The 25,065-nt window shown below is 42.0% G+C and overlaps 1 protein-coding gene across 1 annotated transcript; it reads right to left on the minus strand.

The window, feature by feature from the left end:
• Nucleotides 1-923: 923 nt before the first annotated feature.
• Nucleotides 924-11,702, minus strand: TMEM212 (transmembrane protein 212). The gene is made up of 3 exons (XM_041002592.1): nucleotides 11,544-11,702; nucleotides 2,228-2,287; nucleotides 924-1,289 (listed from the first exon to the last, which is right to left on the minus strand). The coding sequence occupies exons 1-3, from the start codon at nucleotides 11,700-11,702 to the stop codon at nucleotides 924-926; spliced, it is 585 nt and encodes a 194-aa protein (XP_040858526.1).
• Between the last annotated feature and the right edge of the window lie 13,363 nt (nucleotides 11,703-25,065).

The raw sequence follows: 25,065 nt of genomic DNA on the forward strand, positions 1-25,065 counted from the left end.
TGAGCCAGTCCGAAGCCAGGAGCACTTCTGGGTCTCCTACTTGATTGAGTGCAGGGTCCCAAAGCTTTGGGCTATCCTCGACAGCTTTCCCAGGCCACAAGCAGGGAGCTGGATGGGAAGCGGGGCTGCTGGTATTAGAACCAGTGACTATATATGCTCCTGGTGTGTTCAAGGCGAGGACTTCAGCCACTACGCTATCACGCCGGGCCCAGTTCCTAAGTCTTTAACACATTTCAAATTAATTTTCTATGTCTGAGCTCCAATGTTAACACTTCTCATAAATAAAGACATAGGATATCTTTGCATTCATTTGTGTTTTCAATATCGTTTTTAAAATCAATATTCCATAGCTTTCAGGACATATATACTTCATCGTGGCTAAATTTACTCTTCAGTGTCTTTTATTTTTATGATTTTCTAAATGGAATGCTTAATTTATTTTTCAGATTGCTAAAGTGAAACTGACATTATATCCTGTAATTTGAATCAATTTGTTATCAGTTCTAGCAGGGTTTTGGTGGAATTTTTATGATTTCCTCCAGGTAAGATAATGTCCTCTATTACAGAGATGAGTAAACTTCTTCCATTATTTGATTCCTTCTAATTCTTTTTCTTGCCTTGTTGCTCTGGCTACCACTTTTGGCACTATACTGAAAAGAAGTCATGAAAGTTGACATCATTGTCTTGCTCTTATGAGTAAATCTTTAAGGTTGTGGGTTAGGATAAAAACCGACTGATGTTATCTGTACACATAGCTTTAGTTGTCACATTAATGAATTTTTAATTATTTATTCAAAAGTAGTCATTGAATACTTATTACGTGCCAGACACTGAATAACATGGTCATGTATGATACAGTGATGAAGAAGAGAGACAAAGAGGAGGATTAAGTGCTTCTATACCAGACCTTGCTTTTTTAACATTCAAGTGCAACAAGAATGGGCTCCTCCTTTGCTGGAACTTGCATCTACATGTCCATTTTGGATAAATCTTATGGAAAGCTTTATGAACACTGTCAGGGATACACAGAGTAGGAAAAAGCTCAAACACAGGTCAACAGCTTGAAGTATCAAGTGGTACTCTTCATAGTGTGGTGGGTCCACACAAATGGATGGGAATTTTGTATAAGGAAAAGGGAAGGCAACTGCATAACCAAGATAATTGGTCCCTGCAATCCCTGAAAATGAGTAGAAGCAGTAGGGTCCAAGAAGAGCTGATTCGAAGGCAATTGCAAAATGAAGTGGACATCCCATAATGCTCAGAGTCACAAAGGTGAAGCTAGCTTCCCACTGGAAATAAAACAAAAACAAATGGTGATTTGGGAGATTAGCTATTTCAAAAAAGCTTCTTAGCAATGTGATGAGATTCCAAGGGATTAATCCCTCCTGCTGGGAAAGGCAGCAAAAAGGGGACATAGCATTCCTTTTCAGCCCTGAATTCTCACTGCTAATGTATGGGAGAATGATGTTATCAGCCAACTGATAATGAAATTCACGTCAACATCCATTTATTTATACATCTTCTATCATATATACAGAATCAGTGTGGATTGGCAAAATAAAGATGAATAAATAGAATGCCTACTGTAAGACCTTGCTTCCCTGGATGCATTCCATGGTCTACTAACACCGAATTCCAGTGGGAGCCTTCCAGAAACACACTCTCTTGGGCTCTATCTCGATCTGCTGAATCAGTCTGCATTTGAACTTGATCTCCAGTTGATTTCCACATACACTCAATTCTGAGTACTGCCTTGGCCGTGAGAATGGAACTGATCAACAGATAAGGCAGCCATTCTGTATCACGGTATTGCCTGGCACTAGATTGTAAAACACAAGCTATTATAAATTTTTCATTCTTTTTCAGAGGTAACAGTAGCAGAAAAATTGGAAGGAGACCAGGAAGTGAAAAGCTGAGACTTCAGTGTATATTATTAAAATCACAGGCATCTATAAGCCCATTGATTCAAAATAAAATTCAGAAAACTAACACTGGTGTTGTCTTCCTCAAGTATGGGAATCACCACAATGTGTAGGAAATGTTTAGAGAAAAAAATCAGATACAAATTATTGATTTAAACATGATTGCTTAATGAAATCCATAATAGTAAGGTCTCTATGGGATTGAATATTACTGTAATTGGAAATCATGTTCTTTTTTTTCCATCCTAGTAGCTTCTTGACCTTCACTCCCACTCTGCTACCCTCTTTGTCATCTATATACTTACCAGGGATCTCTGGGTCCATTCTTTGTAAGCCAACAGTAGCAGCACGCCTGCCGTGAGGGCCTGTGAAAAGAAAATGAAAAAATAACATTGGCAATAGAAAGTACTTCCGGAAAGGGCTCAATTAGTCTCAGTTTGACAACTTCATCATGATCTAGAAGAACGGCAAATGGCTAAATGGATTTATGGCTCTGCGCTCTTCTTCATCAGTGGAAGAAGCGGTGATGACAATGAGAACAACAAGCCCTTAGTGTCAGAAAGTCACGATTCATGGCGGTTCATTGTCTGATCCCCCATGCTCCCTTTGCCGTCACAATCATAACCTCTGCCACTGTAAGGCAGCACCACAACACAAGTTTGGCTTTATAACCCTTGCCATATGTTTTATTTTGATTAATTATTTTTTGTAGCTTTCTCACAAATGACTGAAATTGGAATTGGGGTGAACCAGAAGGGAACCTGCTCTGAGATAATGCCTCCCAGGGGCAGCATTACTTTTTCTATTGGTTTTCTTTTGAGATTCTGTAACCTCCCTCCGCTGGTGTGGTAGAAGCACAGATCCTGTTTCTCGAGTTGTAAAGATTGCCTCTAAACTCAACACCTGTTGTGACATTTATTGTTCTGGGTGCAGTGATGTTCAGCCTTTCAAAACACAGTTTCTGCTTAAATAGGCTACAATTGTGGATAAAAGATCCGACCTGCAGGGTGAGAGTAGTGAAAGAATGAAATGGTGTCGCCAGGATGAGCAACAGACAATTCAAAATCAAGTCTGTGGGCTCAGCTTTGATTCAACACTAAGTCTGAGGAACCAAGATATCTGTGGTGGTTGAGACTGAAATCGCTTATTCTCAATGCATCGAAATTGTTTGTTCTTGGTTAAAGAATATTTTGAGCTTGGGAGAGAACACCAGAAAGAGATGAGCTTAAAATAAGATATCGGATGTGGACAAGTGTAAAAATAGTACAATCCTGGTTTTTCACAAAGGAATAAAAAGGGCTGTATGTATAATACAGAAAAAATAGCATTTCTACCAATATGGCATTGTGGTACGTGGCTTTTGTAGCTCCGCGCCTGGCGTATTTGTTGTTTAGAGACTGAGCTCTTTATTTTCCTGGCATATGTGATTGTAAGATGCTGGATCTGGATAATTTGAGAGAGGGAGGGGGATACACACAGTCACACACAAAAGCTCAAACAAAACTTCTCGTGTAGCTGAGCTGAAAATTCCAGACTTGGCATGGCCATACCATAAAACTCCCATGGACAAAAACAGAGCCATCTGTAATCCAAAGAGGTTTGATCCTGGCTTGATTGTACAAGGGAAAATTTCCAAGGAACCCCATGAAGGTTGAGCCAGCATAAATAGTGCAACCTAACAGAAGAGTGGTTAAGAGCATCTGTCACCACTGTTGTGGGGGCATGCAGCACTGTGTTCTGCTACAGGAACACATCCCTCCCCTGCCATCCATCAGAGAGGGAAAGGTGGAAGCAAGATAAAACGGCAAGCGAAGGGGTTGCCCTGATGCCTCTGGAGGGTTTACCTGCAGACAGATGAGGACACTATCAGAGGCTTAGAGTCCAGGTTGCCTTATTTACCTTGGCCTGAGCTGTTTCTTTCTTTTGAAAGGTTGAAAAAAGAAAGAAAGAGAGAAAAACAACCGTGCAAAATGGCAGTTGCCTGCTATTTCTGTTGTAGCTGCCAGCTTGAATTTTACATCGTTCACACAAAGCTTTAAAACAGGTCTTTCATGGAATAGGCTGAGTGTGAATGCAGTTTAGTAACGTGTTTAGCCTTCTCCATGGATGTGATGGTTATGATGGTGGCTGGAGGGCTAAGCACTCCCATCTTTACTGCTGTCCCCAACCAGACGGGAGGTGGGATAGGAGGGGCAGTACGCCTGGTATTTCCTCTCCCATGAAAGCCACAGCATTTATCTCTTCTTCCCTCTGTTGTGGTTTTTAAACCTTTATTTGTTTCTTTAAAAAGCTGAATAATCCTTCCCCTGGAGCGTGCAGGCATCCCATATGGACACCAGTTCATGTCCTGGCTGCTCCACTGCTCATCCAGTTCGCAGCTTATAGACTGGGAAGGCAGGGAAAGCAGTACAATTGGTCAAGTCCTTGGGCCCCTGCATCCACAGCAGGGGAGACCAGGAAGAAGTTGCTTACTTCCAACTTGGATCAGCTCATTTTTGGCCATCAGGGTTGTCTGGGGAGTGAAACAGCATATAAATAATCTCTCTCTCCTCCTCTCCATAACTCAACTTATCAAATAAAAGAAAACATTTTTTAAAAAGATTGATCTATTGATATGTTTATTTGAAAGGCAGAGTTACCGAGAGAGGGGGAGAGAAGCAGATTTTCCATTTGTTGTTATGGTCTCCATAAGGCCTAAAGGATAAGATTAGGCCAAACAGAAGCCCAAATCCTGGAACTCCAGCTGAATCTCCTATGTGGGTGGCAGGGCCCCAGGTATTTGGGCCATCTTCTGCTGCCTTTCCAGGTACACAAGCAGGGAGGTAGATCAGAGGTGAATGGCATCTGGGACTTGAAACAACACTTGGATATGGGATGCTGGCATTATAGGTGATGTTTAACCTATGTTACCATGCTGGCCTTGTGTTTTTAAAAACTTATTTCTGAAATTACAAAAGAAGATACTTGTGGTTAAGGAAGACAAATAAGCAGAAGAAAGAAAGAAAGAAAGAAAGAAAGAAAGAAAGAAAGAAAGAAAGAAAGAAAGAAAGAAAGAAAGAAAGAAAGAAAGAAAAAAGAAAGAAAGAAAGAAAGAAAGAAAGAAAGAAAGAAAGAAAGAAAGAAAGAAAGAAAGAAAGAAAGAAAGAAAGAGAAAACATGAGAGAGGAGATGTCATGAAGGTAAAAAAGTTGTCTGCCAGTCCACCACAGGGCAGCCAGTTTGAGGGCATGGCGAGGGTGGAGGGCATCCCAAGCAATGAGTGCAAAGGAAATGGCCAAGTCTCATACTGCCTGCTCTCTAGGTTCTGAGTCTTGATGACTTTGGCAATTGAGCCGCTCTCCAGGCATGCCAGGGAGCATCACTTGGGTTTTACAATTGCTGTGGATGCTTTGATTGCGGAATAATTTTGAGCCTTCCTTCTAAATGTTTAAATTGCAGTAAGGGATGCAGTTCCCAGAAGCAAATGAATTGGAGGAAGCAGGCAGTAGTTGCAACAGAAATAGAAACTTTTAGAGGCGTCATATCAATTATAGGGTAATTCATGCACATGTAAGCATCTGCTTTGCATCCATAGTAAACCAGGAAGGTGGTAGGAACGATGCAGGTAAAATAACAATAAACTGATAACATTTATTGAATGCTTAATATATGCCAAGGATCTAAGCTACCCATGCATGAATTAACTCATTTAGCTCTTAAAATGACCTCATTATTATGTTCTCCAACTCTTTAGATGCAGCACAGAGGTTAAATGAGATATGCAGGACCATCAAATAATAATGTACAAATGATGGCTCCAAGTCATACTGAAATTTACAATTCGGGTGTGAAAAGTAAATGAACATGTTAGAATGCTCACAAAATTGAGCAAGAAGATAGAAGACTTCTTGTAGGAGGGGAGCTGGAGGATAAGACACCCTACTGAGGGGAAATATATTTGAAGAAAGTATCGGGGGAAATAAGATCTGAAGTGAGTTTGAATGTCAGCTGTGATTTCAATGGAAGGTGACGGAAGGAGGGCAGTGTAAGCCACTGGAATAACCCATGCAGAGGTGCAGATGCAATAGCTCTGCAGGGCACTGGTGGATCAGCCTACATTGGCTGCAGGGCCAATTCTTGGTAGAAAAGGAGAGACAATTGGGACTGAAGCTCTGTAAAGCCATATTGAAGAAGGCCTCAAAATCCATCTAGACTTGGTTTAGGAACAAAAAAAAGAAATAGCCTAAGCTAAAAAACAGCCTAAGATGTTGTTGTTTAATTTGAAAGATAGCTTTATAGAGAGAAAGGGAGAGACAGGGTTCTTCCATCTACTGGTTATACAGCCAAACTGGGCTGGGACAGGCTCCAATCAGAAACTTGGAACTCCATCTGGATTTCCATCTGTGTGGCAGGGGCCCAAGCACCTGAATCACACTCTGCTCCCTTCCTGAGTGTTGACAGGGTGATGGATCAGAAGTGGAGGAGTCGAGATTTTGAATAGACGGCCATCTGTGGTGTGTGCTGCAAACAGCTTACTCACTAGCCTGATCACAAAGTGGTTCAGAGAGGTGAACTCCTGAATGCATGCCAAATTGGAATGGTGCAAGGCGTAGAGATCTCAACAAGACCCTGAGACGGTTTTTTATTATTCTACCCATAGTAAGTAAAGCATTTTGTGTTAAAGCCTAGTTGTAAATATTGTAATATCTATATAAAACAATGATTACCCTTTGTTTTCAGTGATGCGCTAAAGTGTTACTCTATTTTATCCATGGTAGATGCTTCTAGCCACTCAATAGATTGCCTTTTTAAATACGCTAATGGGTAGATTCAGATTTATTTTAGGTATCCAATCTGAACAAAATTGGGAAGTGGTAAGGTGTATGTGTTGGAAGGGTAGTGTATAGTGAGAAGAGGTAGGACCGCATAAAGATATGAAATTACATGGCAACAGATTGGTAGGGAAGGGGGAATGGCCTGGACTGGCTGGTATAGGCCATTAGTGCCCAAACTACTCCAAGGCTCAGCAACATGGTCATCTGCTGAGACCTTATTAGACATGTAGACCCAAAGGCTGTGGCCGGCACTGTGGCACAGTAAGTCACCACTTGTGACACCAGATTGCAAGTTCAACACTTAGTTGTTATGCTTCCAATCCAGCCTCTGGCTTGTGTGCCTGGGAAAACAGAGAATGATGCTCTCTGACTCCTTCCCTGCCTCTAACACTCTATATTTCAAACGAATAATCATTTTTTTAGAAAGGAACCTACATTCCACAGTGATGTAGAAGAGCTAGTGTAAATGAAAGGATCCAATCAAAGTCACTTGAAGGTTTACAATTTAGCTTCCAAGACCGTGACAAGAAAGCCAGAGAAGAAAAGATTTCATATTGGTGACGAGATGATTCATTTGTTTTTAACACAAACTGATGTTAAACAATCATTGACAAAGATCCTTTGCTTGATCAAACATTTGACAGGCTTCTGAACCTTCTCCTAAGCCTGTCTGTAGTTCCTTATATAATCTTGCTATAGCATGATCCCTGCTAAGTCAGGTCAACAAGAATCTTCCGTACCAGCTATCTGCAAGTCCTTGGTATCTGACCAATAACTAATTTCTCAGCTTCCATCCTCCACTCCAGATGTTTTCTGACCACCCTGGCCCCTTCATCAGGACTCCATAGGGTCAGTTTAGCTAGAAGCTCCCTCACAGTGGCTTTTACTCAGCTTCCATCCACTGACACCCACCCTTCCCACTGGTTACAAATTCTCTCTTGTCCAAACTGTGTTTGGAATTGAGCCCAGTTCTCTATTGAGGTCTCTTTCTGGCATTGAAGCAGTCCTCAGTGATACCAGTTTTGATTGCTTTAATGACTTTCTAGGTTTTTTTCCCCTCTTTAATGTCTCCTGGGCGTTGTTGGTCACATGACTCTTGAGGCTGTAAGAGACTTGGTGATCCTGGAGTCAAGCCTCTTGTCTGTCTAGCCGTTGAGGAAACTGAGAGCTGCATGGCCCTTGCCATAACCTTTCTCCCAAGTTCTCAGGTTCTGGATACAGTGTGGCTTCTTCACATTACCAAGGACATTGGACCCACTAGTCTTTAGATTCATTCAGCTTGCATTCGCTGTACATCAGACTGTTCATCAGAGATTTGCCTTACAGGCCATGACGTTCTCCAGGATTAAAACAATTCAGTCCTCAAGATAGCATGATCTTCTTGCTGCATTCCTTCTCATAGCTGACGCCATTAGACAACCTAACTCAGAAATCCTGGGAACACTGTTTGTCACAAAGAGGTAAGAATAGAGGTTGGACAGTCTGAGGACCAATATTTGTGAAGTGCTTGGAAAGCCTTGAATGAAAAACATTGAACAGATACAAACTATTGCATCACATGGAAAAATCTATCTCGTATGGGTCTCAGAAGTACTGTGGAGCCATTTGCAGATGGAAATGTCAATATTATTAAAATCTACAAATTATCTGTTCACCCAAGGAAGACACATTTAGCAGGCAAGCAAAGAAGTGATTGGTGAGGGAAGTCGTGGAATGAAGCAGCGACCCTTTGAAGTTGACCTTGGTTAGACAGAAGTGTGGTTCGGCAGGAAACTCAGTGGGGGGAAAAAAAATCACATTGTTCTCAATAGAGACATTATGGAAAGAGTAAGCATTCGGAACACTTTGCTTCTCATGGGGAGTTTTTCTTGATTTAGTAGAAATATCAGCTTGAACTTTGTCCTATAACCTAGTCAGAGTTCAGCTATGTAGGAAGTTCTGTGTCCCCAGAATGAAGAGCAAGGAATTCATCCACTCATTAAATAATACTTATCTAATGATATTTACTGAATATTTTCTATGTGACTCAGATTCTAAAGCTACTACAAGAGTAAGCAAAATAGGGGGACAATAATTGTTGCGCTTGTATAATACACATCAGGTGGCAGTAGGAAATCAATATAAGTAGTAAATATAAGCATGTTAGGTGGTGTCAAGGGCTAAGAGGAAAAAATAAAGCTGATGTGAAAGACTAGATATACCATTTGAGGACAGGGGCTGAAATTGTAAATAGGATAATGAGGGAAGATGTCAGTACGGAAGTGATATTTGATCAAGAAGTTAAAGGGTTTAGGGGAAAAGTCAAGGTTAGAAGGAGATAGCCATCAGAACAGAGAACAGGTAGAGCAAACCCCCGAGGCAGGAACACATTTCAGCTTTTTTTGAAACCAGCCCAGGATCCAACGTGACAGCCAAGAAATGAGCTAAGGAAAGCATGGTAAGTGAGGTCTAGAGGCAACAGGATAGAAACTCAGCAGGGATTTAGGGACCAGGACAGAGGAGTGAGCCCAATGGCAAAGGATTAAGAACAAAGGGTTTGGACAGAGAGTAGGACACCAATGAAAGGCAAGGCATTAGCTAGCATTTAAGTAGGGCTTTACAACTGGCAGAGCTCTTTATCATACAATCCTTGTTCAGACTCTGCTCACTGAGTCAGATGGTTTCACAGGTGCACTTTCTTTACTTGTAAACCAGCCCACTTGAACAGTAAAGACGGTGAGACACAGCTGCTGGAGGATTGTTTTGGTCACATACGCAGAAACTCAGAAGTCAGGACGTGAACATAGGCTTGCCTTTCCAAATCCCAGATCTCTGATTCCACTTCCCTGTGTTGCTGTTCCTGAAACCAAACAGTTCCCAACTAGCAGACGGTTAGAAATTTCATCATATTATTTCTCTGTGTGATGAAGAGAAAGTAGGAGTAGAACAAACCTATACCCAGTTATATGAAATATTAATCAAAATCAATATTTGTTCAATGCATTAGGAAAGATTTTTCCAGCAGTAGGCAAAGAACTATAAGAAAATGATGTATGGTTAGAATGTAATAGAAGTTTTGACTTTAGCTCAGTATGAAGTCAAAATTTTAAAACAGTAAATGAGACAAAATATTAGAACATACTTTATATGTCAAGGTTAAGACTGACTTTCAGCATAAAGAATAAATGCCAAAAAAAGAAAAACAATACCACCTGATGATTTTTTCATTCAGTCTTCCCTTAGACCCACTCAACTCAGTTTTCTTGTTTTTCTGGTTTTTTACTCATTTAATTAGCTGCTTCGTTTTTACCAAATAATCACGGCAGCCTGGACTGGATCAGGCTGAAGCCAGAAGCCCACGTAAGTGACAGAAAGGCCCCAGCACTTGGGCCATCTTCCACTGCTTATCCAGGCATATTAGCAAGGCGCTGGGGCAGAAGGGGAGCACTTGCAACTTGACCTGGAGCTTGTAATAGATTATGGCTTCCATGTCCCGCTGTACCACAATGCTGGAACATTTAAAAGAACACAGTCCCTTTAAAAATAAGATTTCTTTTGTCTTCCATTGCAACCCAGTAATCTATTAGGTTTATAGAAAGCAATTATTTAACAAGTAGCTAAAAACATATACAAGTTAATCCTCAGCTTGTGGCACCAGTATTTGGTATGGGCATCTGTTTGAGTCCCTGCTGCTCCACTTCTGATCCAGCTCCCGGCTCATGACCTAGAGAAACAGCAGTTGATGGCTCAAGTCCTTGGGACACTGCATTCTTGTAGAAGACCCAGGCTTATGGTTTCAGATCATCACCTTAGATCAGCTCTGGCCATTACAGACATTTAGAGAGTGAACCAGCAAATGGAAAACCTCTCCCTGTTTTTTCCTCTCCCTCTATAAAATCTGCCTTTCAAATAAAGATAAGAAATAAATGTTTATAAAAGCATACTTCTTAGAACCTTGCTTTTAAGTCAGCATTTCAATCACTCAAGGATTTAAGATGTCATCCCACCTAAGGGTGGCTACATTTTAATGAGAAATTCCTTAAGGTCAAAAAACTTCAAAATTGAGTTTTCTAGTCTCTGATAGTGATTGTCAGGTGTGACAGAAAATGAGAAAAGGATTTGTTGGACAGCACTGCCTCTAATGCCTCTGACATCATACCACCTTGGGAACCACTTACTCCCAAGGCCAGATGCGTCTTTGGTCTGGGAACTATGGTGCTGGGTCGGTTGTTTTATCTGTGCAGTTATTCAATGAAGTTACATTGAGTACCAGACACCATATTTGGCACCTGGACACCTTCCTAGCGAATCCTATTGCCCTACTTCTACAACTGTTCCCAGTCCGACCAGGTACATGCCAAGGAAAAGGTGAGAGCGCGAAGATTTGGAGTTTATAATTGTTGGAATCACGCAGACTACCTTTGTCTTTCTAATGAAACCATTCATTTTAGATTATGTTTTTTCTTCCTGATTTTTAAGGTATGTTTTATGATTTATGTCTTTTTTTTTTCTAAAGTCAAAAGTGAAATTTCAACAGACCGGTTCAGAAAGAATTAAAATAGCTTTTCAAGACTTTCTTTTACAGCATTTCATTATACTACTAGAATCTAGGATATACATGCTTATATGACAAAATAATATTAAAGAAAAATCTGCCTTTACATTGTAATGGATAGAAATAAATGTCCTAAGGTAGATTCTGATTTTCTAAAGAATTTTGGTTTCTTTGTGTTGTTGGACAATTTGAAAATAGCTTACTTTTCTATTTTCCCCTTCTTGACCCCCTGTCCCTTATCATGTGAGTATATTTAGTAAAATATTTTCCTACCAGTGTTCCATTCCAGATGGGGCAAGCAATCCGTACACTCCATCCTGTGAACCAAAGCTTGTAAGAAAACACAGGGAAGAACCCAAGAATTCCAGAGAGCACACTGAGACTCCCAAGGGCAACGAGAATCCGGCCAGCAAGCTGGTACAAGTCCTTCATGTTCTTCTATGACTTGAGCCCTTGGTCTCAAAGATGTTTTGTTACCAAAACATGAAGGTATGACAGACTTCAGTAAACACAAGTTCTTAGAGACGGTAGCTATGACACATATGAACTGTGGATCGACTTGCAAACCAGATGCTATTTGTTTCACCAAAGGTGAAATGTAATAAGGACACTCCCGGACATGAATGTGACACAATAAATTTCAGTACCAGTTTATTTTAGTTGGGGAAGAGGAAGAGAGAAGTTGAGAGAGAGGAAAAAGAAAGAGAGAGAGATTGTTTCTTGTTTTGGAGTTGCCACCCAGATTTGCTTCATTCTGCCCTGTCCTGGGGAGTGACCCCTTCCTGGCTTAATCAGATTCAAAGGCTTGCTGACTGAGCTAATTGTTTCTCCACTCAACCTGCCTGGTGCTTGCAGCATAAAGCCAACATCCTTTGTGCACAATGGAGCCACATTCCCAGCATGATTTCCCACCAAAGTAAAAATAAGCATTCAGACCACTTCTCATTGCATTTAATTTAAATTACTTAAAGCAAAAGCAAGACCTTCATCTCTTTCCAAAATTTAAGTCCAGCACAATTCTCTTGAATTTTTGATAAGGATTTTTTATATGAATCATCCGTGAATTGACATTTTGGATTTTGCATAGTTTTCACTAATTATGATTAAATCATTGTTATTGCAGTCTTCAAGTAAGGAGCAAGAAGTCATTGAATGGAATGAACAATGAACAATAATCAATCAATTGCAGAAAATACTGATATGTATTCATTCCTGAATGGTAATGTTTTTGAAATTCTGAGTTTGTTTACATTTATGCATTTGCAACAGTTTATCCTCTAATTTTTTTCACACATTTGAGAAAGTGGTATGTTTTTGTTTTTGCTTGCTATATTTGAATATTTCTTCCAAGTTAACATTTTGAAAACATGGGCCACCTTTTCAAGTTATCGGAATGATTTTTTAATTCAGTGTTCATATTTACTCTTCACGGTAATGAAATGATGAAAACTAATTTTACGAATGGAGAGGTAATGGTTGTTTAGAAGATGGTTCTCAAGTTAGATATAGCCAGAGTCTGAGTTGCTACCAAGCGGTGTCCTATGGCAAGATCAAGTTATTTAAATTTTCTAGGTCTGTTTCTTCATATGGATAACAGAGGTAAGGTTATAGCTTATCTCACCAGGTGCTGGGTTGAGGGGAATCAGTGAGTTGTTACTGGCTCGTGTCAGTGGTTAGCACTGGGCTCAGCATAGCCTAGACATTCAGGAAATCACCTGTTGTGATGTCTGCTCTTTGGAGTTCTTTCAGTCTAGCACAAAGACACACTCATTCGTGCTTCTTTTATTGGCCAGCTTGCAAACATTAGCTTAGACTTTTCCTGCTCATTTTGGCAGAAATTCCAACGGACTCTCCCATGTGCAGTAGTGAGGAGCCTCTCTGTCTTTTGATCTTTCCATCTTCAATAACCACTCTATAGTTGGACCCGGATTTTGAAGCAGCTGTATTCGTAAACCTACAAATTCCAGGAAACCAACTCAAGGCTTTTTGGTAAAAGGTGTTATGTTCTGGGCCCGGCGCGGTGGCGCAAGTGGTTAAAGGTCCTCGCCTTGTACGCCCGGGATCCCATATGGACGCCGGTTCTAATCCCGGCAGCCCCGCTTCCCATCCAGCTCCCTGCCTGTGGCCCGGGAAGACAGTCGAGGACGGCCCAAGGCTTTGGGAACCTGCACCCGCGTGGGAGACCCGGAAGAGGCTCCTGGCTTTGGACCGGCATAGTATCGGCCCGTTGCGCTCACTTGGGGAGTGAATCATCGGATGGAAGATCTTCCTCTCTGTCTCTCCTCTCTGTATATCTGCCTTTCCAATAAAAAAATAATAAAAATAAATCTTTAAAAAAAAAAAGGTGTTATGTTCTGATCTCAACATAGTATACTATATTCTCTAATTTTTTTCAATACCACTGGATACATTCTAAAAGGGCAGGGGGCTTGCAAATCTTAAGCATCGTCTATAGACACAAAACATCCCCAACACCTAGACATGTGTCTGGCACACACGGACACTCTTAGTAAGATGCATTTGTTCAATTAGTGAATGAACTCACTGGGCTTCCTGGCCGTGTTCTGGAGACCCTGTAGAGTTGTGCAGTACAGATCTCTTGGAGTTCATCATTGCCAGTGTGTGTTCACCCGTTTTTTTCCCTTGATTCTGGGGTGAAGGGTCTGGAGTGAAGAAAGGCCTGTTTCTGTTGGTATTTGGTTTGGGCTGTTTTGACTTTTTCCTTTACTTTTTATCTCAAGGTTAAAGCTACATGGTATGTCAATATACTGTGGGTCAGATCACTCTCCCCTGTTTGCATGTTTGGAAAATAAAGGCTGTTGAAACCCTCATGTTAAACAGTACCAAGATGACAAACGAAGAGGATATTTTGTTTTAATTTGGGGGACCCTTTTACGCACTAATAACACATGCAGGCAAACCATGATACTGTCGATGTGACTTGTAAATGTAAATGTATTAGTGATACGAAGAGTTGTTGTCACTTAAGGTCACAAAGACCAGGACCAGGGATAGAGCCAGGGGATGCCCTGCACATTTCCCTTCAAAATCATGCGAGTTTCTTCAAAGCAGAGGTTTGTTTAATGAGAGCAGAGCCTGGCAAAGAACAGAAAGTGGAATTCTACCCCTGCCCTGGGCTGGGCTACAGGGTCAATATGCTCTCACTCTTCATGTCTCAGGATCCTTATAGCCAGCAGGGATATCAGGCACTAGCACTGCCCTTGGGCACCAACTTAAGGGAAGGTGAGTCTGAATGCTCCTTGGAGGGGATGCCAACTGGGCCTTTGCATGAGAGCTTTGCAGACCCAAGCCAGCGGCTCCCAATATCTTACTTCAGAAAAGCATGGTGGAGGCACAGCCAAACTCTTCAATCCAACTTGCCATTAAAACCAACCAAGGGCCCAGCGCTGTGCCCTGGTGGCTAAAGTCCTCACCTTGAAAACACTGAGGTCCCACACGGGCGCCGGTTCTAATCCTGGCAGCCCTGCTTCCCTGGATGCTCCCTGCTTGTGGCCTGGGAAGGCAGTCGAGGATGGCCCAAAGCCTTGGGACCCTGCACCCATGTGGGAGACCTGGAAGAGGATCTGGGCTCCTGGCTTTGGATCAACTCAGCACCTGTTGCAGTCGCTTGGGGACTGATTCATCGGACAGAAGATATTTCTCTTTGTCTCTCCTCCTCTCTGTATATATCTGACTTTGCAATAAAAATAAATAAATTTTTAAAAATCTGATAAGCCTTTGTTAAAAAACAAAAACAAATAAACAAACAAAAAAAACAAGAAAACCAACCAAAGGTCGACATCATGGCGTATTAGGTTATGCCTGTCGTGCCAGCATCCCATATGGGTGCCAGTTTGTGTTACATAGGCTCTACTTTTTTGTTAAAATTTTATCTTATGACACAGTTTCATAGGCTCTGGGATTCCCCCAACCCATCCCCCAACCCTTCCCCCATATTGAATTCCTCCATATTGCTACAGTAGTACAGCTCATAACCAGTCATGATTCCTTCATTGCGCGCATGGACCATGTAGAGTGTCTGGCGTCTTATTGTCCAGATAAATTCAAGAGTTTCATTGGGAAACCATCCCTGATCTGATAGTAGAGTTGGCAGAATATCATCCCCTCCAATGAAAAGCCACTACACAACTTCGACAACAATTTACAACATCATGAAGTTAATTGACATGGTATTGAGTCTCCAATATGTTAGAAAATGCAAGTGCTTAACCACATTCTGTAACTACCTCATTGACATCTCAATTTTAGTTTATACACACAACCGGCTGCTATACACCTTAAACAGTTTTAGGGTACTATTCAGCTGTCTTGTGTCTATTTTCATTTTTATTATTTAGCAGCTTATAGTATTCAAGTGTGGTTTCTACTGAACTATGCAAATTTTAGGATAGTCCAAAAAGGCTTATACCTCAAACAAGCCATATGCTAGCAATTGAGGCGCAGAACAGTTTTAGGAGGGGTGTGCAGAGAAATCTTTAATACCGTAGTGAGGGGTAACTAATTTTTGTGTCCTACCTAGTAAGGTATATGGGAGTTCAAGCTGACTGTTTCTTGTCCAATCTAAGCTTTCCTTATTGGTCTCTGTCTATCTGATCTATTTTTTTGGGGGGGGCAGCTCCAGAGTGACCCTGATGCTCATTGCAAAGTTGGAACTAGGTAAGAACTAGAGAAAGCTCCTCTCTCTAGTCCCAAAGGAAGTTTACTGTACGTCTGTTTCTGAGGACCACTCAGGGCTCCTGGCTGTTATTCAGATTGACATTAGAGCCTATGGGGAGGGATCCAGGCTTTTTCCATGCTGTGTGGGAGATCCAATAGGGACTGGATGACCTCAGAGTTCTTGACCTGGGAGGGTACTCCAATTGCCCGTGGTCTCCTTGGCAGTTGGGATAAACTCCTTAGTGCCCGTACTGATAGTCCTTGGTGAGGATCCAGGAGTCTCTTGGGTTGGGATACAAGCCTCCTCCGGACCTCCTGCTCTGTTCTGGGGTCCCCCCTCCCCCGGCTCTGTCATATGCTCTACTTTTGATCCAGCTCTCTGCTTATGGTCTGGGAAAGCAAGAGAGAATGGCTCAGGACCCTGCACCAATGCACTCACATGGGCGTCCTGGAAGAAGTTCCTGGCTTCTGTCTAGACCAGCTCTGGGTGTTATAGTTATTGGGAGAGTAAACCATTGGAAGGAAGACCTCTCTTTTGGTCTCTCCTGCGCTCTGTGATTTTGCATTTCAAAGAAAACTTTTTAAAAATCTTAGACAGCAAACAGAAAAACACCCAGAATTGACATTTAGATTCAAATACCTCATCACACAAAAATCAACCCATCCATGCACCCATTCATCTATCCACCCACCCATCCCCCCCATCCATTCAATAAAACCTGGACCCCTGAAGAAGTGGGAGAAAGTCAGTGATGCCGAAGAGGGAAACTTGGCTTGACATCAGTTCACATGTGACCCTTAAAACAACAGCTGTGTAGGGGTTCTAGCCATTTTTTTAAAAAAAATATTTTATTTATTTATTTGTTAATTTTCTATTGGAAAGTCAGATTTACAGAGAGAGAAGGAGAGACAGAGATCTTCTGTCCATTCTTTCATTTTCCCAAGTAGCTGCAACAACCAGAGCTAAGCCGATCCAAAGCTAGGAGCCAGGAGCCTCCTCTGGGTCTCCCATGCAGGTGCAGCATCCCAAGGCTTTCGGCCATCTTCGATTGCTTTCCCAGGCCACAAGCAGGGAGCTGGATGGGAAGTGGAGCAGCCAAGACACGAACCAGTGCCCTAATGGGATCCTAGCAGTTGCAAGGTGAAGACATTAGCCACCAGGCTATTATGCCAGGATCTAGCCACAGGGTATTAAAGTAAAGTTCAAAACTTCAAAAGAAGCCCCTATTTGCCAAGTAAAATAAGATGGAGCTCTTGGGATGGCATTGTGGAACAGCACGTAAAGCTGCCTCCTGAAATGCTGGCATCCCATAATGGTGCCAGTTCAAATCTCAGCTGTTCTACTTTTGATTCAGCTCACTAATAATGCAGCAGGGAAGGCAGTAGGATAATGGCCCAAGAGTTTGGGCCTCTACATCCGTAAGGGAGACCCAGAAGACACTCCTGGCTCCTGATTTCAGTTTGACCAGGCCTGTTTCAGTCATGTGGGAGTGAAGGCATCTTTCTCTGTGTTTCTGCTCCAGTATCCTTATGACTTTCTAATAAAGAAATCTTCTTTAAAAATGCAGTTTTAAACGAGAGATGAGGTTGAAATAGTTTATTTTCTTAGCAATTTAAGTCTCATGTGCTGACATGTTGAAGAAGTAGCTCATGTGGGGAGGAAAATCATGAGCTTCAGTGTCGGAAGAAGTGAATCTGACACTGTAGATTAAATCTGACACGTACTAAGTGATTGGAAAATAAAACTAACAGTTTGCAAACACCAATACATTAATTAATTTAGGAAAGGAACATCAAGAAATGTAAAACCACTGGATGAAAGAAGGAAAATCTAAAATGATAAAAAGAACCTGTACAATATGGAAATATGTCTATTGCTGTTTAACCAGGAGGTCACACTTCATCACCAACATGGGGACAAACCAGCATCTTTGTCTGGTGGGGGGATACAGTACAAAGGCTATCAGTGTGTGGAGGTGATGTTTTTGACCAATGTTTAGCCTGGAGTTAAGCATAAAGAAACAAACAGACACCCTCAGGTTACAGAGATAATTTTGAAAAGCACTGGTCTAGACTGTTCGAAATTGTCCAAGTCTGAAAAGACAAAGGAAAAGGTTACTGGACCAATTGGGAGAAATTGCAGTACTATGGCACTGGGGTAAGATAATACTAGAATCAGGGTGAAGTATCTTGGAAGAATGAAAAGTGTTATATTTAGACAAAGGGATGTCCGATTGATGAAATTAGGTGATACTTGCATTTGGTGTCCTTTTTCCAGCTTTTGGTAAGTTTAAGCATCTCAAATTGAAATTTCAGAGCTGGGAACAAAAGATGTAGGCTCATTAACTGTGTGTAACAAAAGGTCTAGTTCGCTCTGGCATACAGCCTTGCGGGCTCTGTAACCCTGAATGATGATGGATAGATGTGGGTCGTGGTGTGGGGCTTCCTGCTAAGGTCTTTGAGCACTGAAACAGAGACGGGAGTATGGAGCAGGTGTGTTGGGCACGCTATGAAGATGCTCCACCCAGGCAGACAGGCCAAGGGTGTGCCTGCTACATAGTCAGGTTTTCAAAGTGGATGGAAATCTCCCCAGTGTGCATCTATAACATTCACTCCCTTTTGCTTTTCCCTAGCTGACTTCAACTTTGAGTGAACCCTCTGTTTTTATAATGCCTCGGAGATGAAGGAGAGCAAAGTTCAATTTTTTTTTTGTCATCTCTAACTGGGACTTGTCAAATTTAAAGCTTTCTAATCTGCAAGATGTTTGGAGCTCAGGAGAGATTTGTGCATCAGCTTGTACTTACCTAATTCAGATTTTATCTGCCTTTTGTATATCTGACCCTCAAATGTGTTTTGAAATCATCTGGAATTTATCAGCATTTTCCCATATTTTTGCAAAGCAAAACAATTTAATTATGTCAGCAGCAAACTCGTTAAGCAGTTAGTAGTTATAGGCTCGCTGTCCCAGGCCTTGCAGCTGCAAGGAAATGCTCTTATTGGCAGCCCTGTCCGCACCAGGCAGCCTGACACGGGCTACTGTGGAGAGAGTCTGATTTTGGCAAGGCTACCCCTATCTTGTTTTATCATGATGATAGAAGAGCCACAGATAGGCCCAATGATTGTGACAGCAGCCCTGATGGATCAGTGCTTTGGCCACCAAGGAGAGGGAAAGAAACTAAGAAAACAGGAAGAGAGAAACAGGGGGGCGCCTGCGGAGGAGAGGTGGAGAAAAGATGGAGAGGACAGAAGGACAGCAGGAGAGGAAAACATTTCTAAAGCCAAAAACAGCTTCTTGCGTCACTCACTGATCCAAAGCTCGGTTCTGGACAGAGTTGATTTGGGGACAGATTTGGGTTGTTCCTGAACGTTTTACCAACGAGTTGTGTTGGGAACACAAGTGGAAAAGAAATAGAGGAAAGGAGTAAACAAAAAAAAAAAAACCCACTACCACCACCACCTACAAAATGAAAAACAGAAAAAAAGACAAGAAGGGAAATACCTTGAGATAGTCTTATATGATGCCTCTTTTCTAGAAAACATTTATGATAACATTTGTCTTCTCCTCTGTAAAATTGCTTTTTAGCTTTCAATTTTTCCAATTAGAAATATTTGATTGTCGTGTATTACTTCATCATTTTTTTTATGTGGCTCTGTGCAGTATCTCAATAATATAAACAGGTCAAATATATATAATCTGATCAAAGCAGGCACTTAGCATTTCCAAGTCCTTAGCTATTCTTTATGTTAGGAGCCAGGGAGAAAGTTAAGTCTTAAATAGGAAATGGATATTCTTTTAGTTTCTTTCCTTGGCATCCTTGAAAAAGAAAAAGAATCAAAATCTACGATGAGATAATAAGCCCACTTTCTTTTTTTCTAAGATTTATTTATTTTTATTGGAAAGGCAGATATACAGAGAGGAGGAGAGACAAGAGAAAGATTTTCCATCCAATGGTTCACTCCCCAAGCAGCCACAATGGCTGGAGCTGAGCCAATCTGAAGCCAGGAATCAGGAGCTTCTTCCATGTCTCCCACATGGGTGCAGGGTCCCAAGGCTTTGGGCCGTCCTCGACTGCTTTCCAAGGCCACAAGCAGGGAGGTGGATGGGAAGTGGAGCTGCCGGGATTAGAACCGGCGCCCATATGGGATCCTGGCACGTTCAAGGTGAGGACTTCAGCCGCTACGCTATCGCACCAGGCCAAAGCCCACTTTCAGGTTCTGTTAAGCTCATGGAAATAAGAAGATGGGAATGGTGAAAATCCATGGCTAAGCCCTCAGCATTCACCATTGCAATTTCCATTTCCAACTGATATAACTGAGGTTCTGAGATGTTAAATAACAAATCCGATACAATTAGTATCTATAAAGTGCTGGTTTTGCACCAGAGAACAAGTGATTCCATGGTCTGTAATTTTTACTTTTCTCCTGTTAGGTCAGTATACGTGTGTACTGGGGCTGTTTAAAAGCATTTGCACATCTGAAACTTTTACCAGGAAACCTATGAAAGCATATGAGGCTGGACTCGAACCAAGGATCTCAGAGAAACGGGGAGGGTGCTGAAAGGTTGGGAAGGACACTGTGTCAGGCCCGCAGGTTCCTTTCACAGGGGTCTAAAGGAGAACCCAACAAAGACATTTCTTGTTATTTCTTCGTCTTAAAAAAATTAGAAGAAAGGACAGAGGTTAAAACCAAACCTTTGTTGGCATGAATTGATAAAATAATCCCAGCGCTTTGTGTGTGGGCTCTCCTCTTCAATGGGCAGGTGGAGTGAAGCAGTTATCATGTGCAAGGTGCTGCACTCGATGAGGAAGGGCCAGGGCTCTTCCATCCGCTGGTTGATTCATCAAATAGCTTTAATGGCTAGGACTGTGCCAGGCTGAAGCCAGGAGCCTGTAACCTCAGCCAGGTCTCCTAAGGAGTGCAGAGACCCAAGGGGCCATTTTCTGCTGCTTTCCGAGGTGCATTCACAGGGAAGTGGAGAAGCTAGGTCTCAAATCTGTGTCCATATGAGATGTTGGCGTCACAGGTGGTAGTTTTATATACACCACAGTGCTGGCCCCTAGACTGGATAATTTCTGAGGTTCCCTCTATACCCAAGATTCTATGATTTAAAATAATTCCAATGGGAGAGTCTAGGGGTGTGGCCTAGCTTCTAAAGTCCTCGCCTTGAACACGCCGGGATCCCATATGGGTGCTGGTTCCAATCCCGGAAGCTCCACTTCCCATCCCGTTCCCTGCGTGTGGCCTGAGAAAGCAGTCCAGGATGGCCCAAAGCTTTGGGATCCTGCACCCGTGTGGGAGACCTGGAGGAAGTTCCTGGCTCCTGGTTCCAGATTGGCACAGAACCAGCCATTGCGTTCACTTGGGGAGTGAATTATCGGACAGAAGATATTTCTCTCTATCTCTCCTCTCTGTATATCTGACTTTGTAATAAAAATAAATAAATCTTAAAAAAAAATAATTCCAATGGAATAAAAGTACCTGTTTGACCAGATTGGAGCTAAGAAGCCTTTGTGTGTGAGCATGTGATCTCCTTGAAAGCTAAGAGCTTCTCTCTGGTGCAAGCAATGAGCACAGAAACTGTGCATCCAGCGATTTAGCCAACTGAACTCTTGCTCAAGTGTTGTCACCAGTGTTTCTGAAGGAGGCTTGTCTGTGATCCCTGTGGAACACACACACACACACACACACACACACAAGACATTAACTGGAAACCAGCCTCTACCAGCTCCATCATGCGCAGCCTAGGAACAGCCAACTGGTGATCCCAGCCCAACTCCTCTTTGTGTCCTAAACTGTTTAAAACCTACTAACAAGCACAGTAGATACTAAAATAGCCAAGGTATTAAGGCGCATAAAACGGAATGGCTCTTCTTTCCTAGCTCCTTGGACAGGCATCCCTACCTGGTATAGTTACAAGGCAAGGTAACAGCCGGGTAAGCAAGCTTGGGAAATCTCACTAGGATGCCATTGAAGACTGGAGGGATTCAAGGTACCAAGTTAGCCCATAGCTCTGACAAAAGACCTGAGGCATTGGATTTCAAGTAACAGTCTACATGGTTTAGGGTTGGGGATGAGCAGTGACCTCATGAGTGCATCTGCAACTTGAACTCACTCATTGATTCATTTGTGGCTCATCCATCCCTATTTCAGCATCATCTATAGACCTGGCGTTGTTTTTCGCTCTGGGAAGCAGCTGTGAACAGAATAAAGCACTTGCCTACACCTGGGAATACACCAGAGTAAGTAAGTTAAGACCCATGAAGAATCAAGTCAGAACACGATGAACAAAAAAAGCTAAAGCGAAGGAGAGAGGGAAGCAGGCTGGGAGGAGGGACTTAGAGCTGTGGTGCAGGCAGAAAATAAGCCACATTGTTTGAACCACCTTTGGTTCACTTGATTTTTTATATGTGTTAAAAACCAGGTGCTGGTATTTCTAGTGCTGCTTGGAAAACACAGACAATAGAGTTTCCTTTCTTTTTTTTTTCCTGAGCAGTCAGACATTGATTCAGAAAGATACATATTACCTAGTATTAGCTAGAGCATGGAGAGATTTAACTCTGAGCTCTCTGCTTTGGACAAGAAAGGCGCACTTAAGTGACCCGTGGCTAGGATAATCGTGGCCGGATATCCTGGCACATGACACCCTCCACATGACTGTGGTAAACAGGGGAAGACACAAGTCACAAATTCCCACTGGGAGTCCAGCGAGAACTTCTGACTCTCAGAGGGAGCACTAATATGCACGTTTTCTAAAAATAAGATTTTGAAAATTTAATCATTCATTCATTTATTCACAGGTTTAACACTCCTAGGCAACAGTATCAATACTTGGAAAGTAGGAAAGAATAATAACAAACAACAAAAGCCCAAGCAAACAAAAAAAAAAAAGCAAAAAATCGACTCTTTCTGGAGTATAAAACAAAGACGGTACACAAAAGTGACATTCTAGAATGTTACTCTCACACATATAGATTATATTTTTTGCTCTGTGTATTAACTATCACAGTTTAGGGAAAACATATGATCTTTTTCTTTGTGGAACTGGCTTATTTCACTAAGCCTAATGTTTTCCTATTGCATTGCATCCATTTAGTTGCAAATGAGATTTTGCTATATTTTTATGGCTGAGTAGTATTGAATGGTGTATATCTGCTGCCCTTTCTTATGCCAGTCACCCATGGATGGGCATCTAGGCGGATTCCATGTCTCGGTTATTGTGAATTAAGCTGCTGTAAACATGGGGGCATAGATAACTTCAATATGCTGATTTCATTTCAATATGTGTAGTTTTTAAAGGAAACAGATAGATGCTCTGCTATTCGTTGATTCCCTCTCCAGATGTTCACAGACCAGGGCTGGGCCAGGTTGAGGCCAGGAACCTGGAATCCAGGTCTCCGGTGGGTACCAGGAACCCAATTGCTTGTCCCATCCCCTGCTGTCTCCAAGGGATTGTACTGGCAGGAGGACGAGTCAGGAATGAGTGCTGAATACTGAACCCACACATTCCTGATGTGAATGGTAAGTCTCTTCATCAGCATCTCAGCCACTAGGTTAAATGCCAGCCACTGATGGGCACCTTCCAAACCCACTGGTGTAGCCATTTATGTTTGTAATCATCCATCTCTCTTCTCGCCTTATGCTTCTCTACAAAGTGAAAGGTTTTGTCTGCTTCATCTGACTACTTTCCATAGTTAATAAATGCTTACCATTCTGTAAGAGAAAAAAAATAGGGAAATAGCAAAGATACTAAATTTGTTACTTGGAGGGAATGTGGCTATGCAAACTTATGGCTCTGCTGTACTTTTATACAGATGCTATCATGATATTCTCTGCCAGAGGAAAACTGAAAAACTAGCTACAGCCTTAGGACAGAGGCGGCCCACCCATTGTACCCACCACCCAGGAATGGCAGACAGGTGGTATTATTTTTGCACATAAACTCTCATACCTTCTCTTCTTTTTTCTAGTATGCAGATTGACCTTGCTCTTATCTTGCTGCTTTTAGAGAGGCAAGAGGGGCAAAAATGACGTTGTGGGGCTTCTATATCACATGGTCCCAGTGCCTGAGCTCTCATATTTCTTCCTTACAGTCCACACAAAGATCATTGACACAACAGATAAAAGCTGGGCCTAAGCAAGGCCCCTTTATCTAAAGGACAAGTTCACTGAAAGGACTGTGTGACAACAATGAAAAAGCACAGAGTGCTAGTACAACTGGAGCATTGCAGAAAGAGCCAGAAAAGACCTTAGAGCTCAGCTAGTCCAAGCCAGTCATGTCACAGAATAGCCCTATGGTTGATGAACCAGGCAGAAGAGCGATCCAGTGGGAGGGTTGCTTCAAATTTAAGAAGCTGTATGCAACCAACCCTTGTGCTATATCTGTGTTTAGCACTAGGTGTTGCTGTCCTGCTATTTATAGCCTAGCTTTAAGCAGCAACAGGCGCTTAACCTCCCAATTTGAGTTCCATTCTGTACACGCCAGTTGTCTGAGCATGCTTCACTCATGCATTGGGCGTTGCACAGAACTGGCTTCATGGAAACAGTGCAGGGAAAACCCAGAGTCCTGTCACAGAACCCCAGAACAGTGATCGATCCACGGTCGGCAAAGGCTGCTGCAAAGTTAAATGTTTCAAATTGTACTCATTCAAATATTTACTTAAACTTTGTTTTTATATGATGTGCAAAACAAGGGGAATGACACTGTTAGCTGTGTGTTTCCTGGAAATGACCGTCTGCTACAAGGCCACAGATAAAGTTTGTTTATGGAAAAACAAAATATGGGGGGAAAAAAGTTGAACACTGTTCTATTTGGGGTTTAACACTCCCACATACACGAGGGAGAAAGGCAAACCTTCTGGAACTTTTCTTTTCCCAAGTTAACCGGCAACAGAAATGCTTTGACCCCATCTAGTGACAGATGAGTCCTCAGTTAGATCTGTCGTTCAAAGTTTTGAGCAGTGATACTACTGGGAGAAAGAGGTCATCTTTCAAGACATCATTTAGGAAGAAGACAGATTTTCAATGAACCCATGAGATTTAAAGGTTAAGCATTTCAGCTATTAAGTGTGACACCTTAAAACGGGATATATTTGGTAAAAACTAAACACAAGTGTCCAGG

This window comes from Ochotona curzoniae, unplaced genomic scaffold (assembly GCF_017591425.1).
Source record: "Ochotona curzoniae isolate NIBS_2020 unplaced genomic scaffold, NIBS_Ocur_1.0 scaffold_2587, whole genome shotgun sequence".
NCBI classification, from domain to species: Eukaryota; Metazoa; Chordata; class Mammalia; order Lagomorpha; family Ochotonidae; genus Ochotona; species Ochotona curzoniae.